Source organism: Metopolophium dirhodum, chromosome 6 (genome assembly GCF_019925205.1).
Source record: "Metopolophium dirhodum isolate CAU chromosome 6, ASM1992520v1, whole genome shotgun sequence".
In the NCBI taxonomy this organism is placed as follows: domain Eukaryota; kingdom Metazoa; phylum Arthropoda; class Insecta; order Hemiptera; family Aphididae; genus Metopolophium; species Metopolophium dirhodum.
In genome coordinates, this window is record NC_083565.1 from 18,810,398 (window position 1) to 18,826,297 (window position 15,900).

General features: G+C 29.3%; 2 protein-coding genes and 1 pseudogene across 4 annotated transcripts; 2 read left to right on the plus strand and 1 right to left on the minus strand.

Annotated features, from left to right (window-relative positions):
* Window positions 1-1,278: 1,278 nt before the first annotated feature.
* LOC132946677 (mitochondrial nicotinamide adenine dinucleotide transporter SLC25A51) lies at window positions 1,279-6,298 on the minus strand. Of its 2 annotated transcripts, none has more exons than XM_061016721.1 (3): window positions 6,089-6,298; window positions 5,813-5,975; window positions 1,279-2,148 (listed from the first exon to the last, which is right to left on the minus strand). In XM_061016721.1, the coding sequence occupies exons 2-3, from the start codon at window positions 5,927-5,929 to the stop codon at window positions 1,414-1,416; spliced, it is 852 nt and encodes a 283-aa protein (XP_060872704.1). In that variant the 5' UTR covers window positions 5,930-5,975; window positions 6,089-6,298; the 3' UTR covers window positions 1,279-1,413. The 2 variants fall into 2 exon arrangements, with proteins under 2 accessions (XP_060872704.1, XP_060872706.1); XM_061016723.1 differs by lacking the exon at window positions 6,089-6,298 and adding an exon at window positions 3,403-4,041 and having other exon boundaries at window positions 5,813-5,954.
* A 314-nt stretch (window positions 6,299-6,612) lies between these two features.
* Window positions 6,613-7,867, plus strand: LOC132946678 (single-pass membrane and coiled-coil domain-containing protein 4). 2 transcript variants are annotated; one of them, XM_061016725.1, is made up of 2 exons: window positions 6,613-6,848; window positions 7,188-7,867. In XM_061016725.1, the coding sequence occupies exon 2, from the start codon at window positions 7,218-7,220 to the stop codon at window positions 7,419-7,421; it is 204 nt and encodes a 67-aa protein (XP_060872708.1). In that variant the 5' UTR covers window positions 6,613-6,848; window positions 7,188-7,217; the 3' UTR covers window positions 7,422-7,867. The 2 variants fall into 2 exon arrangements, with proteins under 2 accessions (XP_060872708.1, XP_060872707.1); XM_061016724.1 differs by having other exon boundaries at window positions 6,631-6,958.
* A 2,185-nt stretch (window positions 7,868-10,052) lies between these two features.
* Window positions 10,053-13,870, plus strand: LOC132947189 (uncharacterized; annotated as a pseudogene).
* The last annotated feature ends 2,030 nt before the right edge of the window (window positions 13,871-15,900 follow it).

Sequence of the window (15,900 nt, forward strand, 5' to 3'; positions counted from 1 at the left end):
CATTAAATTTGAATTAAACGATAAATCTGCTTTGTATATTTGTATACGATTCAAAACCATTCTGAGTGGCGAGAGTCTAACTTTTTTCGACACCAATGGTTACTAAACAATTATTTTAATAAAAACAAAACAAACTCGTAATGCTTTTTTTTTGGTTTTTCCCAATTATTTCAGCAGGTACCTACTAGGAAATTTCAACTTTTAACATCCCCAAAGAACAAACTAGATCCAATTTAATACCAGAAGCCCCCGCCAAAGTTAATGATCAGAGCATTTTTCTGCTATAAAAAGAGTTTTCAAGCACAAAAATAAATATTAAAATAACACATCCCATCATTGTAAAACCAATAATTCAACGCTCTGCTCAAAATATTAATAAATATGATACAATGAAATTATTATTTATTAGGATATCTACCTACTTTGTACAATCAAGAATTTTAAGAACAAATTAGTTTAAATTACTAATGAGTGTAATAAATATGGATAAAAATGAAGAAGATGATTTCATTTTTCTTCTTAAAAAATAACTATTAAGTAATAGGTACAGGGCGTGATTTAATAAAATTAGGGCCAAGTGCACAATTTTTTTATGTGCCCCCCCAAGTCAAAAAAATTTTTTTGAAAAAATCTACATAGAGGGGGAGAGGAAATGTTGATAGTAAAAAAAAAATATTTATATGTTAAAAGTGTTAAATACCTATCTCAAAACTCATAAAATATTTGTACATTATTTCATATACTATAAATACAATTTAGTCTAGTAAATTAAGGACAATGAAAAGATAATACTAATTAAATAACATAACAAAATTATAATATACTAAAATATTAAAAATACTTGAGGATTTTATTATATGAATTTCTACAACTTCTATTTTTATAACATTTTATCATAAAAAGTTTAAAAATTATTATAAAATTTTGATTATTACGGAGTTAGTTAATATTTTCATTGGCAAGTTCTTGGGTACTTTTTTTGTCAGAAATACAAAAACAACAGAAATAATTTGATGAAAATGACTTTGGAAATCCTAAAACACTATTATTAACTTCTAATAATTGTTTGAATATTTAAAGATTATTTCTAATCTTCATGGCACAACCTTTACTTGAGTTACAGTTGTTGGCGAAAATTTATCTTTGGTGAATCCTCATGCATTGATAAACCAGTCCCTCACTCCCTCTATAGATACAATTTCAATTAAAACAAAATTCTTGAGTTAATGTATCTATTCAAATAACCCTTTATTATAATAATACAAATAATTACTCAGGTTGTGACTACAATAACAGTATTTATTAAGCAAGTTAGTATAATAAATATTGAACAACAAAAAACAAAAATTAAATAAATTAGGTAAATAAAACATTTTGGAGAAGCAAAAATAATTATCTAATATTACATGTAATTTAATTATTTTTTAGAAAACATTTTAAATTTTCATAAGCAACATTAACCACACCCCAACTAATAAATGACCTTGTATAATTCATGTGTACTCCTCGATAAAAATATGATATCTTATTTCCACGTTCTTGATAAATTTCGATTGCAGCTTCTTTAATACTTTTAAATGGGCCACCCAAGTTGCTTTGCATGTGCACTTTGAGTACATTACATGGATAAAATAGAGCACTGTTTAAAGCACCAATAAAAGCCCCAGTCAGAAACTCTTTAAATAGTTTATAGCCTGTCCATGCTGTAGGGGGTATAACAATATAAGAGTTGGCAGCTTCACGTAATAAGAAAAAGGAAATATTTGAGGGCCCATTGCGCAACAAAATCGGTGTAAGACCACGGTAAAATTCAGATACTGAATAATCAGTAGCAATAACTTTTATTGCATGTCGCATATTTAGAAAATTTTTATTATAGTGGTTGTCTTGAAGTAATGTTTGTACTCGTTCAAACGGTGTTAATGTAGCTTCCGCTGTACCAGCCACCAATGCTGCAATGATTTTGGCTAGTCTTGAGTTTAAATTAGAATCCATAAGTGGTTTTTGGATTGCGTCATAAGTGCCAAACATTAAAGATGTAGAGATTGTCTTCTGAAATAATGGCGGATAAATCCCTCGATAAAGAGTAGAAAACCCCTCATTCACAAGTTGAGAAGCTGCATTCCTTAGGCCTACTCCATGTAGCATCTAAAATAAATATAATTCAAACATATAAATGTAAATAACTTAAATGTATGTATAATTTATTAAAATTGTAAAAAAAAAAATAATAAAAACTGTCCAAGCAAACCCCAATTAACAGTAAAACTTAAGTCAAAATATTTTAATAATTCAGGCAGGTTTATATTATTGTAAAATTAGAAAACAGAAACTTGTCAGCATGAATACAAAATATAATACTGAAATTTTCAAATTAAATGTAAAAATAACAAAATACAGATTATTTACTAGTCTGCAAAAAAAGTAAGACATTTTTAGGCCTCATACAATTTGTACTTAAGTCCGGTGACGATTTTTCAAATTTTCCACAATTCTATAAGATTTCAAAATTTTATTTTATATTTTAGTTGCCACGTTGATTATAATACTTTACCACTAATTTACTGCCAAATACCTATTTAGGGGAGGGAGGTTGATATGGTGTATAATATCGAGAAAAAATGACTTCTTAGGAATAATTCTTAAGTCTTGTAGAATAGTCGGATTTTGATAACTATTTTTTTATCCGAAAGAAGATTTCCTACAGGAGGCCACATTGAAGTATTAAACAACAATTTTTAATTCATTTCAAATAATAGTATAATATAATTTGTAAAAAAAAATCTTAAAATTGTATTATATTTGAAGACATAATATAAAGTTTGAGATTAAAATATTAAAAGTTCAATATGGCCTGTAGAATATTACCCTCTAAAAGTTTAAAAAAAATTACCAAATTTAATTGATTCTACAGAACAGAATCATTATTCCTGTAAAGTGAATTTTTGTGGACAAAATTGCATTGGCACAGGGGGCCTAAGACAGTTTTTACTAGACAAATATATTTTATTAGCATGCGAGCTTTACACAGAAAATTGCCTGAATTTTCTGATTATTAGAGAATGATAAAAAAACAATTGTGTGAAACAAATAATACTATACTAATCCATCAAGAAAAAGTTTAACAGATTTTGAGGTTTTCTGTACCCGGTAATAAGTTTTTGAAATATTTAAAAAAATAAGTTAAACTTAAGTTTATATTTTGGGCCACATGATAGCATATAATTTTAACTTGTTTGGATTTTGGGGCCTAACAAAATTAAATACTAAATACAAGTCTTAATCAAAAAATTGTCGATAAGAGGCATAATAAAAACCTACAGCTAAAAAAATACTAAAATCTTGAACATTATCATTATAGAAGAAGGTATAAATTTAGTTTATAATAGAAATAATATTTACAAAATGGTAGGAACATAGTTTTTTAATTTGTACATATCTTGTATATTGCCACAGAAATGTATACCTAATAAAAAATAACAAAATATATTAGATTATACTCTGTTCCATCTAAGAGTGAACCACTTTCACACACGCAGACTGAGCCGCAGAACAGTGCCTAACCCTCCTCCCTTCCATCCATGCGATGGCTATGCTTTCTGTGATTGGCCAGTCGTCGGGCGCTTGTGCTAACGTTCTCACCATTGTGCGGATTGTGGTAGGAATGCGCAGAAAAAACGGGTTTTGAGTGTTACACTCTTAGATGGAACAGAGTAGGTATAGGAAATATTTAATTTGGTTAATTTAACAATAAATTGTATACTATAATAACAAAAAAACTACACATAAAATAGGTTTTTAATAAATAATGAATGCAAATTGAGTAAGCAAAATAAAAAATAATTACATTAAAATTAAATATTTTAAATTTTAAATTAAAAATAATAATTAAACAACATGCTCTTTTGGACATAAACATTGCATGGAATAAAACAAACACATTAGGTATGATTTAATAACTATTGTAAATTTAAGTATGGATTAGTTTGTCTTTTATGCTTTCTGTAGACGAGTGCTGATGATCATTGCCACAGTACAATTCTAAAAATAATCATTTTATATAACATGAGTAAAATATGAAAATAAAGAGAAAAAAATCATTAATATACAAAGATACTACACAACATACACGCCACAAAAAATTTGAACATTCTACCAATGTAATGTATAGACGATTAAAATATTTATTTAGTTTTGTGCGAACTTTAAATTTATATCCTTTCAAACTTTAATGCTGATAAAAAATAAATAGTATTATCAAAGGGTTAATTGTATATATATTTAACCAACTCATACTTACAAATTTAGAAGGGGGTGTTTAAGTACACTCATTCATCAATTTTTGAATTTAGAATACAAATAGTTGCAACAAAATAACTTTAAAAATTTTGACCAATCAGAATATGATATTAAAATGGAGATTCTCATTTAAAAAAATTAACTTGAAAATCATGTTCTGCAATCCGAATTCAATAATATGCAAAATGTACTGAGTTATAGAATTTTGTGATTCCACAGTATAATAAGTATATACTATATGAATATTAGTAACAAACAATGTACTGTAAGTAAATAAATCTATATCATTATTTTATTTAAAATTTTAAAATTATCATACTTTGAACACTTATTATATAATATATTTTATATTTCAATTACAACTGTTATAATATCATACATTTTAATATTAACAATAACGGAGGTCAATCATTGGTAAAATATCCAAAATTGTGTTTATAATTTGATATAATGTTTTGTAAAAATAGACCATTTAAAATAACTTCAAATAAAGTGAAACTTGTCAAGTTTTATATAGTTTTTTTTTCATATGTGTGGCTTGCTTTCAGAACTATGACTATTGGCGTAAATAGCTCAATTTCTTTAGGGGTACTAGAAATTCCCCCTCCTTTCCCTTAATATTTTCTAAAAATAATATTTGCTTAATACAAAGTACTAACTTTTGAATTGGGGGGAAGGGGGGGGCTAACCTCTCAAATTTGTGCCAATGGGTAGGACACCAGATGATGTAGACGTACATTGTATTTCATGCATGTAACTGCCGGAGTTCAAAGCTTTTAGAAAATTGTGTTATTAGACGAATTTCAATGTTCACTAAATAACCATCAATAACAAGCTTGATTAATAATAATTATGTACAAAAATTCACATTGTTTAGCCAACTAACTCTATGCATGAAATATACTGGAAAATCAAAACAAAAAAATTTGAAAATAAATTAGCTAGAAGATACTAAACACATGAATCAAACTATGTTATTGGCACTATAGCAGATAAGTAATTATAAATAATTGTAAGGCCTCTCAAAATAAATTTTTTATTGTATTGTAAAAAATGTAGGTTGAAACCAATCATTGTAGCTAAGTCGGACTTATTACTGAATTTTTAGGAATTATAATATATTTTTAAAGAAAATTGTATAGGTGCTTTGGAATCTTGATCTTTGCATTTTGTTCTTAAAAACCATACATATTTTCAACTATTATAATATATGTAAATTGCTATTCAGATGTAAATCATATTATTCTTTTTGCTATTTCAAGGTCCCAAAACAGCAATATGGTTACTAATTATTGGAAATAATTTATAATATACTGTTTAAAATGTACAATTTATTGTGTTTATAACTCCCGCATATTTACATTATTAAATAGGTAAAATAAAAATAATAGTACTTATAGGTTAGTTAATATTAATGTTATATATCTACATCACCATCTACTCTGCAATTTTAAATCTAGTCCATAAATACACAAAAAGCTGAATAATGTAATTTAATTTAAAAAATGAATACCTGTCTGAATATGATTTTATTAATTGGGAAGGTAATGCCCACATTAATAATAGCAGCTCCACAACCGCAAACAAATTCTGAATATTCTTCTCGACTCAAATGCATGAAAAAAGCCATATTGTGTTCCTATTACTGTCAGCTTATTTTTAGTTCATATAACATCCTGGAATCGTACACAATGTATTATTTTAATTAATCTACAAGGTTATGAATAAAATATATAAATAAAATCAATGCTCATCATTTGAGAAAATGATGAACTAATATCGTGTTTACCTATTTTTTGGTCTGTACAATAAGTTGTGTTGTTAACTTGTCGACAACCGGCCTTCCAATTCAACGACTCCAAAAAACAAAATATTAAATTATTCTCAATCGACAAATATACTTATAAATTATAATATACAAGATATATGGCGTACTTTTGAAGGGACACAAAAAAGTAGGAGTTAAAGAATATCAATATGATAGTTAATAGTTATCTAAAATTATCACGATTATTGCGATGATAACACTTTATAACATCATGATAGTGGTATCAGTAAAAACTTTAAATTATGAACTTTACCCATTAACCCATTTTATGACTACCACAATGTCATTATGATCGAAGGTCTGTGGCCTGTGGTATCACCGTCCAATTATGACGTACTTCGTGTACCGGCCCGGCGTTGGTGCAACAAGCACCTAATACCCGAATCTGGCGACACTGCACTCGTAACTCTTATCTAAAGTGAATAAGTGATCAGTCGACGACGTGGTTGTGCACAGCCGCGCCACAGCGATGTCTTAGTAGTCTTACAGGATATCTATGTACTTACTACTCCGGTACTCGATACACACGTCATACCGTGTACACACGACTCGTTGGTGATGATTTGTATTTCTTATCAATAACTTATCATCGAGTGTCGACGAGGTTGACGTAAACAAATACAAGTTACAACTACCTCCTATACAAAACCCAAGACGTGTACTGTTGTTGTACACTTGTACTGGTGGTGTTTGACTACATTTTGTTTTCGTGGCAAATTAGGTAACTGGTAACAGTAAACGACAGTCTGTTTGTTGTAGTTAGTGTAAATTCTGTCATCTTTCTTCCCTCGAACAGTAATATCATTTTCCCTGGACTGTTGACGTCTTAACGTAAGTTATTTTCCCACGATATCCAACATCCGTCGTTTTGAATCCACATATAGTATTAGTTGTATGATATTTACATAATAATTATAATAATAATAATATGGTATTTGTACAATATGGTGTTTAAGTTTGAAAAAAAAATTACAGCTCTGTTTATTGACTTGCCTTAAATACTTAAACAATAGTGTATTGATATTTATTTAATAATTATTTATTTGTTATTTTGTTGCAGTGCCTCTGAAGAGTCAAAAAAAATTCAAAAATGAGGAACTCACGTACCAACAAGCCAAAGGAGACCAACAAACAGAAGAAGGAAAGGAAGAAGGAATTCTTGGAAAACAAAAAAAATGTCGTCTCTGTCGTGTTGCCCACTCTGGCCGTCATATTTGCTCTCATCACGCTATTCATCTACTTGAAGGTGCATCCAAATGCATTGAACTTCATGGCTTCTGAGAAATCACTTTAAACAATGGATCTAATTATTACAATTTCATATCTCATCCATTCCCTTCCGTTGTACAATTAATTATACCCCATTTTAAGTTTCAATGATTTTTTTTTTAGTTTATTGGGTTTGTGAATAATAATATGTTCTATGCGCCCCATAATTGTGCGCTTACATTTCAGATTAATGATACAAACATTAACTTTCAAACATCATGTTAACATTTAATGTATCCTGCTGAAATAAATTGACAAACCACTTTATCATGTTATTCAATAATATTTTTGGCTACTAAATCAATTGTATCTACAAATATTATTAAAAAATCATAAATTTATTTTATTTGATATTTGTATTAAAATGTACCGAACATTGCCTTATATTTTATTTTATTAGTAATTAAATTCATTATACTTATTCTATTTTTGAAATTTAATTATATTTATTTTAAGACTGTTGTTTTATAATATGTTTGTTTTTGATTTCAAACTTTTACCCACACCTTAAGCCATTTGTCTAGATGGTTTTTAACCATTAATAAAATATAAATCAAAAGAATGTTAAATTTAAATTTCTGGTTTTTATAAGCTGATGGTAGTTTTATTTTAATTTAAGCTTTAATTATTATCCATACTGGTGGTTAATAAATATAAATTTAAATGCAACAATTGTTTTATATTGTTGTATTGCTAATCGGACATAAAGTCTGTTTTGAAAAAAGTTGAACAAAAATTCCGAGCAAATTTTTGTTATCAGTCAAAAAGTCTGGTAATACAAAATTTTCATTTATAATTATAATAATTAATAATGTAATAGATACATTATTACACTATATATATTATAACATCATGGAAGTTAATTTACAGTTGTTTTAATAGTAATTTAATAATATATAATATAATATTTAAATGTTCAATATCAAAATATACACATTATAAATTTTAATTATTAGTAAAAATTTCAAGTGTCTACATTCTACACCTTCTACATGGTTATTCATTTTGGAAAAACAACAAAATCAGAATATCGTTATAACAATTTACATCAGACGTACTGACGAATATACATAAAAATTAGAACTTCAAACGCTCATAAACAATTTATTTGACTTTCCGGTAACAATTTTTTTTATGCTTAAGGTAGAAAAGCTCTAACATGAAATTTTTTTATGAATTTGTAACTGCAAAATAATTTGCATATTTTTACGATTTTTATAAATTTTTAACTTCAAACGTCCTTAGAAAATTGTTATGATGAATCTGTATGCTCATTATTATTTCTATCGCCGCCTTTAGAACTACATACTAAGAATTTTTTACTTTTAACCCTCCCCCTCCCCAAATTTTTCCACTCAGAATCTAAAATAATATTAATAAAAATATATAATGCACCTATATGAGTACCTTTACCTGTACATAATAATATAACATGGTACCATTATATGAAATTATAATATGCCCTTGGCTTGTTTTTTTATTCTTACATCTATTTTTAGAAGGCACAGTATACATAGTAAACCAATTTTATTATAAAGTTTCAAAAACTAATCCCAGTTTCCTAACTTTCCTTGTAGTATAACCATATTATATGGTCGCTACAACACCTTTATTGCAATTTGCATTACATTATGATTGGATAAAATAGGAACAAGTTTTTTATTTCAAATCGTGTACCTTTTAGTACCTAGGTAGGCAGGTTATTGTATTATTGTACATAGGAAAACACTACTAAATCGTAAATCTTATATAGGTAATATAATAATAGTACCTACCATAAACTATTATATTATCTAAGATAAATAGATGGTTTTCCCTTTTAGAAAATACTTAATTGTATTTTTTATTATTAAATTGGTTAATAAATAATCAATAAGAAAATACCTATTCACATTAATTAATTTTCATGCTGGTGATTTTTTTCCGCAAATCATACAAGTAGGTATAAGTAGTTACCTTATAAGGTAATAGCATAAATCATTGATTACAAATACCTACTTGCAAGGTGCATTGAAATACTGAATATCAATCCACCTTGCCTACTGGTATTTATAATCAATGGTAAGAGGGCAGCTATTATAGACTATTAGACTAACTAAGATATAATTTATCTTAGATCGTAGGTAGGTATATTTATAATTTCTGATAATACATCAAGTACTAAGTAGGTATGAGTGTATCGTTTACGAATGGTAGGTACAATTATAATTTAAATTCCTAGCTAGGTACAATTTATATAAAATGCAAGTAAGATCTTTTTACTTTAATATAGGTAGGTATTTACAGGGGCGTGCTCAAGGATTTTTCTACTAGAAAAGTTGTGAAGTTTAAATTGTAAAAACTCTTTCAAACTCCCCTAAACGTCTTAAATTATTAGATTGGACAAAAAAAAAATTGCAACTATTAATTTTCATGCCAATCCCCCTACTCCGCCACTACCAAGAAAAATCCAGCGTACGCCGATTCCTGGAACTACCTATAATACCTACAGCTGACAAATTAGCGTTTCTGAATTTCGAATTTGACAACACCAAACCAATTTAAATTAGTGAAGTACCTATACACTATACAGCCAGTAGCGGAATTTCTTCAATATTATAATAAAATAACATCTTTATGTATCTATATGACTATATTATTATCTTTAACCCTCGAGATGGACTTTAAGCTTGTATTGTTTTTTGTTCAAACGGATGCCATCACTATGGCACACGTGATTACAATAAAAAACAACTGCCCATTTACTATGTGGCCCGGCATACAAGAAAACCGACATACGGGACACGGACATCTCGAAGACGGTGGATTTTCGTTGGGCGCCCACAAGAGCCATACGATTAACACGTCTCGTGATTGGGCGGGCAGGTTTCGGGGCAGAACGAAATGCAGCGCTCAAGGAAAATGCGAAACGGGCGATTGCGGTAAGTACGGTCGATTTATAATAGGTTTATTGCGATGATACGTTCGACCCTTAGTCCCTTAAATAAATACATATGTTATGCTTAAAAAACTGTTATGTTCTACGTTTAGAATAAAACAATATAATATATTATATTTATTATAATATTAATCGTCATCAGTCATCACTCATCGTCGTTGTTTTTTTTCCCACATCTGTTCTGTGCCACGGCTCCTCTGGGCTCTGACAAATACTCGTAACGCCCCTTGGAGCCGTGACACACATTTTAAATACCTCATGAGTCATGTATACTATATTATTATCTACATTACATACCCCATGAAATATGTATAATATTAAATAATATTATAGCACCCTAAACGAAAGTGGTGGCGACACAATTAATCAAGCAATTATTGGCAACTCAAACATACTAACGTAAGGGTGTCAGGGTGATGACCGCCGTACCTATTTAGTGTAATATATTGTACTATTTGAACTAAACCATGAAACTTAAATCATACACGTCTCTTATTGAAAGAATCAAACCTTTTTGTCCTCGAGAAGGATTATTTTAATCTGCTATCTTTAATTTTAACAGTTTCAAACTAATGAAAACATTTTTTTTGTGTATGTCTGCATATTTGATAATCATTGCATATTTCTGCATAATTCGGCAAAATTTGACATTTATTATCTAATGTATATTGAAGTTAAATTAAACTATATTATACTATTTTTAAAATCTAATAAAAGTGTAAATATTTCGTGACTAGGGAATTCTAATAATACCTACAGTAGTTTATCAACTATGAACATATCGTTTTTTGGTAAACTTATGTCAATTGTATCATGTTGATTATTCATAATCTTTTCAAGCAATATCACAAAAAAAATAATCGTTTTAAAGAAAGTACTTAGGTAGGTACCTACCTCATGTCTCCATTAATATATTAAATTTATTTTTAAACATTTTTAAACCTACTAATTAGTATTTTTTTTATGTATAAATGGTTGCCAGTGGTTACATAAAATAAAATGAGAATTTTATATTATATATTATATAAAAATTGATAAAATTGATCTGTCTGTTTAATGTCAATGACTATAGTGTGCGCTGTACACGATATGTACAGTAGAGGTTCCTATCCTTATCCATTATAGCAATATCCATGATTTAGAAAATAAAAACTTCCTGCTCTTCGGTCTTGCTAATATTTACTTTAGAACCTATAACATCGCACGTTCATGACGCAGTCGGCACAATAAGACACAGTCGAAAACAAATAACAAATAGTTATATGATACTGCTCGCCGTGTTATACTCGTGACGTCATATCAAATAAAGTATACTTGGAATTTGGAAATGTTTACAAAATAAACGATGTCCGAGAAAATAAATTTATGAAGGTCATTGGGTAAACAATATTTAAACTGTAATTTTTTTTATTTTAAACATCAGATATATAAAATAAAATATAAGCGCTTGTAATAATATTTATTGGTTTTCGTAACACGGAACATTGTTCAAGGCACGAGACTTAAATAATAGGAAACCGGTATAATTTGTCGTCTCGGCCCGGACTTGATGAATATGTATAGTTTGCTTAAGCCTTAAAACCAGTGCCTTGTATCGGGAAAAATGGCATCCCTATAACCGGCTATACGCCTATTGCCTATGTACCTATTACCTATGGACAAATACTTATATTAAAACATTGACTAAAGCCAATACACTTTTTACATTATTTGACATTTACGACAACAATTATTTGACAACGAAAATGGTGACCAAAATAATATTTTAGGCATTTCTGAAATTTTATTGGAACTAAATACTAATATTGTCCATTGGTAGAAATTTGGGAAACCGGTATTTCGTATTTTAGTTCTTGAATCTATATAAGCTATACAAACGCACGACTATTGCGTTTGATATACCTGCATTTCAATAACAAACGATAATTTATTATTTATTCTATAAATTGGTTTGGTTACTGCTTTTTATATTTCACAGGTATTTAAAAAATGTATTTTTTTAAAATTTAATTTAATTGGCCAAACAAAGTGCCAAACGATGTATTTCTATTTGCGTATTTTACTTGCCATAATATTTTAATATTGTTTAAACAATTTCCTATATGAAAATCTACTCTATATACAGTACATTTCCAAATGTCTATTCCCCAACAATATGCTTAAATACGCTGAGTTATTAGTGCCACAAAAAACGTGATTGTGCATATCATAATAATTAATAATAGTATGTAGATTATTTCTCCACATATTATTATTATATAATAACTTATTATTAATAAGTAATGATACTATACCTATTATATATTATTACAAAAATATAATATACCTACCTATAATTAATTGATTTGTGTTATATCTAAAATAATTTAATCCAAGCCGAAGTAAAAAAACACACTTGTATGTATTTGCTCCATATATTATATTGTATATGGTTCATAATTCCTATGCTGAAAATTTTAACACCAGTTTGGACCAATGAATTTCTAGTTGAGTTTATATTGTATATATTTTCATTGCTATATTATCCGATTTGATGATGTAGGGAACGAGATCAAGTGCAACAGAGCCGGCGCGGCGGCGTGCCACCTGTGTCGCTGGCTGAGATGACATTCACCGGGTCCGATTGATTAGATTTCTACGACGTGTCATTGATGGACGGCTACAACCTGCCGATCGGGATGCTACCGACCGGACAGTTCTCGTACACGAAAAAAGGCAAGTACGACTGTAAAGCGGCCGGTGAACAGCATGTGCCCGTCCGAGCTGGCCGTCAAGACTGGCTCCGGCGTGGTGGCGTGCAAGAGCGCCTGTGAGCGATTCAACACGGACACTTACTGCTGCCGAGGTGCCCACAATACTCCGGCGACTTGTAAGAGCAGCTCGTGGCCCAAAAACTATCCGGCATTCTTCAAGAAGGCCTGTCCGGACGCCTACAGTTACGCGTACGACGACACGATACCAGTACGTTTACGTGTCGCGGCAATCCATCCACCAAGTACGACGTCATATTTTGCAGCCACCGGCCTGTTTATTGAGCGGCCATAATATGTCCGTATAGGTCCAGCCGTCCAGAGAAGGTGACGATTTTTATATTACACATACCTATATTATATGGCCACAAATCACATAGGTAAATTAAAATATTTAACTATAAAGTAATTCTATAGTATTATTATTTACATTAAGATTATTTTAATAAAATTATAGTATTTATTACTTTATTAGTATCTACCTGAACAAAATATTTATTAGTATAACTAGACATGTCATTTTCACACAAGGCATTACTACATTTAGTTACATGTTTTAATGTTTACGCCATTATTATAAAGTGAATTTAAATTATTTTTTTCCATTTTTATAAACTATTTCTGATGTTGCGACAAATATAAGGAATTACGGAATAGGTATTATAAGTTATTATTAGTAATCTGTAAAAATGGCCACGGAAAAAAGGCCAACAGAAAAAAATGTCCAAAGTCAAACAGGTAGAAAATTAGTCTAATAGGAAAAATGGCTCTACAAAAATAGGCCACAAAAAAGGGGAAAAGTTGGTGGTTGTCCAAGTATTCTATAAATCATAGGTATATACGTAATAATACATATTGCATAAGGTATATATAACTGTTTTAAAACATGAAAATATGTAATACCTTTTTAAATATTATATTTTTGATGTATTTACATTTACTTTTATTTTATTATGGTGATGTATTATGGCATTATGCTTATGCTTTATGCAAATATATGTTATGTCTAATATGTATCTGTTTTTGTGATTTTATAACTATTTAAAATTAAAAACAATTGTATATTATAGTTTAAATGATATAGGTATAATTTGTATATTATACCGTGAAATGTGGAATTTTAAAATGTTAAAATGTCTATCATCGACGGACTGGTTTGATCAGTTTATTATTTCTGGAGTAGGTATTACGATTGTTTTATATTTTAATATATATATAATATATATATAATTATCATATATGTTAGTGCCTATTGGTGTAGACGTATTATGTATACACAATATATTATAGAATTATATGCATATTATGTAGCGTACCTATAATGAAGTATTAACTATTAGGCATTAGCATATGATCGATGAAGGTATGTATAATTTCATAATATGAAAATATGTTAAGTGTTAACTAATCATTACAATATTGTGCCACAAGTGTCCATTGCACATTTTCACTACTACCTACAGGTTATTTTGGTAGAATAACATGCCCATACCACCGCTTATCCTTTTAACAGTGGCGGATCTAGACATTTTTTTTGGAGGGGGCCATTGTCTTTTTTCAAGTTTTACAACACAAATATTTAAAAACGTCCCAATTTATTAATCTAGATGCTAGGCTAATGGGGAGAGGGCACCTCTGCCCCCCTTAAATCCACCACCATCCTTTTAACAAGAACCAACTACCAAGGTCATACATTATATTTTACTGTTTATTTTAAAACTATATACCTACATTAAGTACAAAAATTATCGTTAAGTTCTTAAGTCCATAGTATTTATATACATACATGCTTGCCCACATTTTTTCTCTAATACCTAAATAATTTATTCAAATCCTGATTTTTGGAATTTTTAAATATAAGTACTCAAAGATTATATTATATTAAATATTTTTAAATATCTATAATTTAATATTTATGTTTGGACCATTTTTTAAAATTATTAATGTTGATGGATTAATCACTAAATTGTTCAAATCACCACAAACCACATTCTGGATCAAATTGAGTAGGTAGTAGGAGGAGAATTAGAAGAAATACAAATAAATATCTTTTGTTGAATAAATATTGTTTACTTTTTAAATTTTTTTCCAATGTCTTATATTTGTATTAGGCAAACTAATGAATAAATATGATATTACGAGAGCTGGACAAGACGTGGACAGATATCCGATAATGCCGTTCATAAAGTAGCCTATCTGCAACGCCGCGTGATCTCAATTTTATTATTGTAAAGCCTGTTTTCTACTATACAGTACTAGTTGTCCATCGTGTCGTGTCGTGTTTCGTACATGTAATAATGTTTATTTTTTTTCACTTTATTTTAAAAACGAACAATCTGTGATTCTTTTATTACAACAAGCCTGTATGCAGATATATATGTTTATGATATGAGACACCAGACACGTGAGAAAAGTAGCCACCCAATGACAATTTAGTTTTGGTTATGAATTTTAATAAATTAAATTTATTTTTAAGGATTTAGGTTGCGACGCCATGATCTCTTTAGCCTGCGATAATGTATTTGTGGGTGTGACAGGGGCTAATTTATTTTACCAGTCGGCAGTCACCGCAAAAATCATCGAAACCTCCCTCCAACATCCCGATACTCGTCGGGGGCCATATTAAACCGACGCGTGTTGTTGGATTATAAATAATTGGTATGTAGACTAGGAGACTTCAGCAGACGAAAATTCTGTGGATCAAAAAGTTGGGGTACACGGGGACGTATTTATCGCGCACAACCATAGTGTCGGGTGTAAAAAAGCTTTGATCTAATATTCGGCGACACTGTGTGTTATCTAAAAACGATATCGTG

Excerpts from the sequence above, each read along its gene's own strand:
- LOC132946678 (XM_061016725.1), top strand. The coding sequence starts at position 7,218 with ATGAGGAACTCACGTACCAACAAGCCAAAGGAGACCAACAAACAGAAG.
- LOC132946677 (XM_061016721.1), bottom strand. The coding sequence starts at position 5,929 with ATGGCTTTTTTCATGCATTTGAGTCGAGAAGAATATTCAGAATTTGTT. Across the intron at positions 2,149-5,812 it reads ATAAAATCATATTCAGACAG|ATGCTACATGGAGTAGGCCT; the intron begins GTATTCATTTTT and ends TATTTATTTTAG.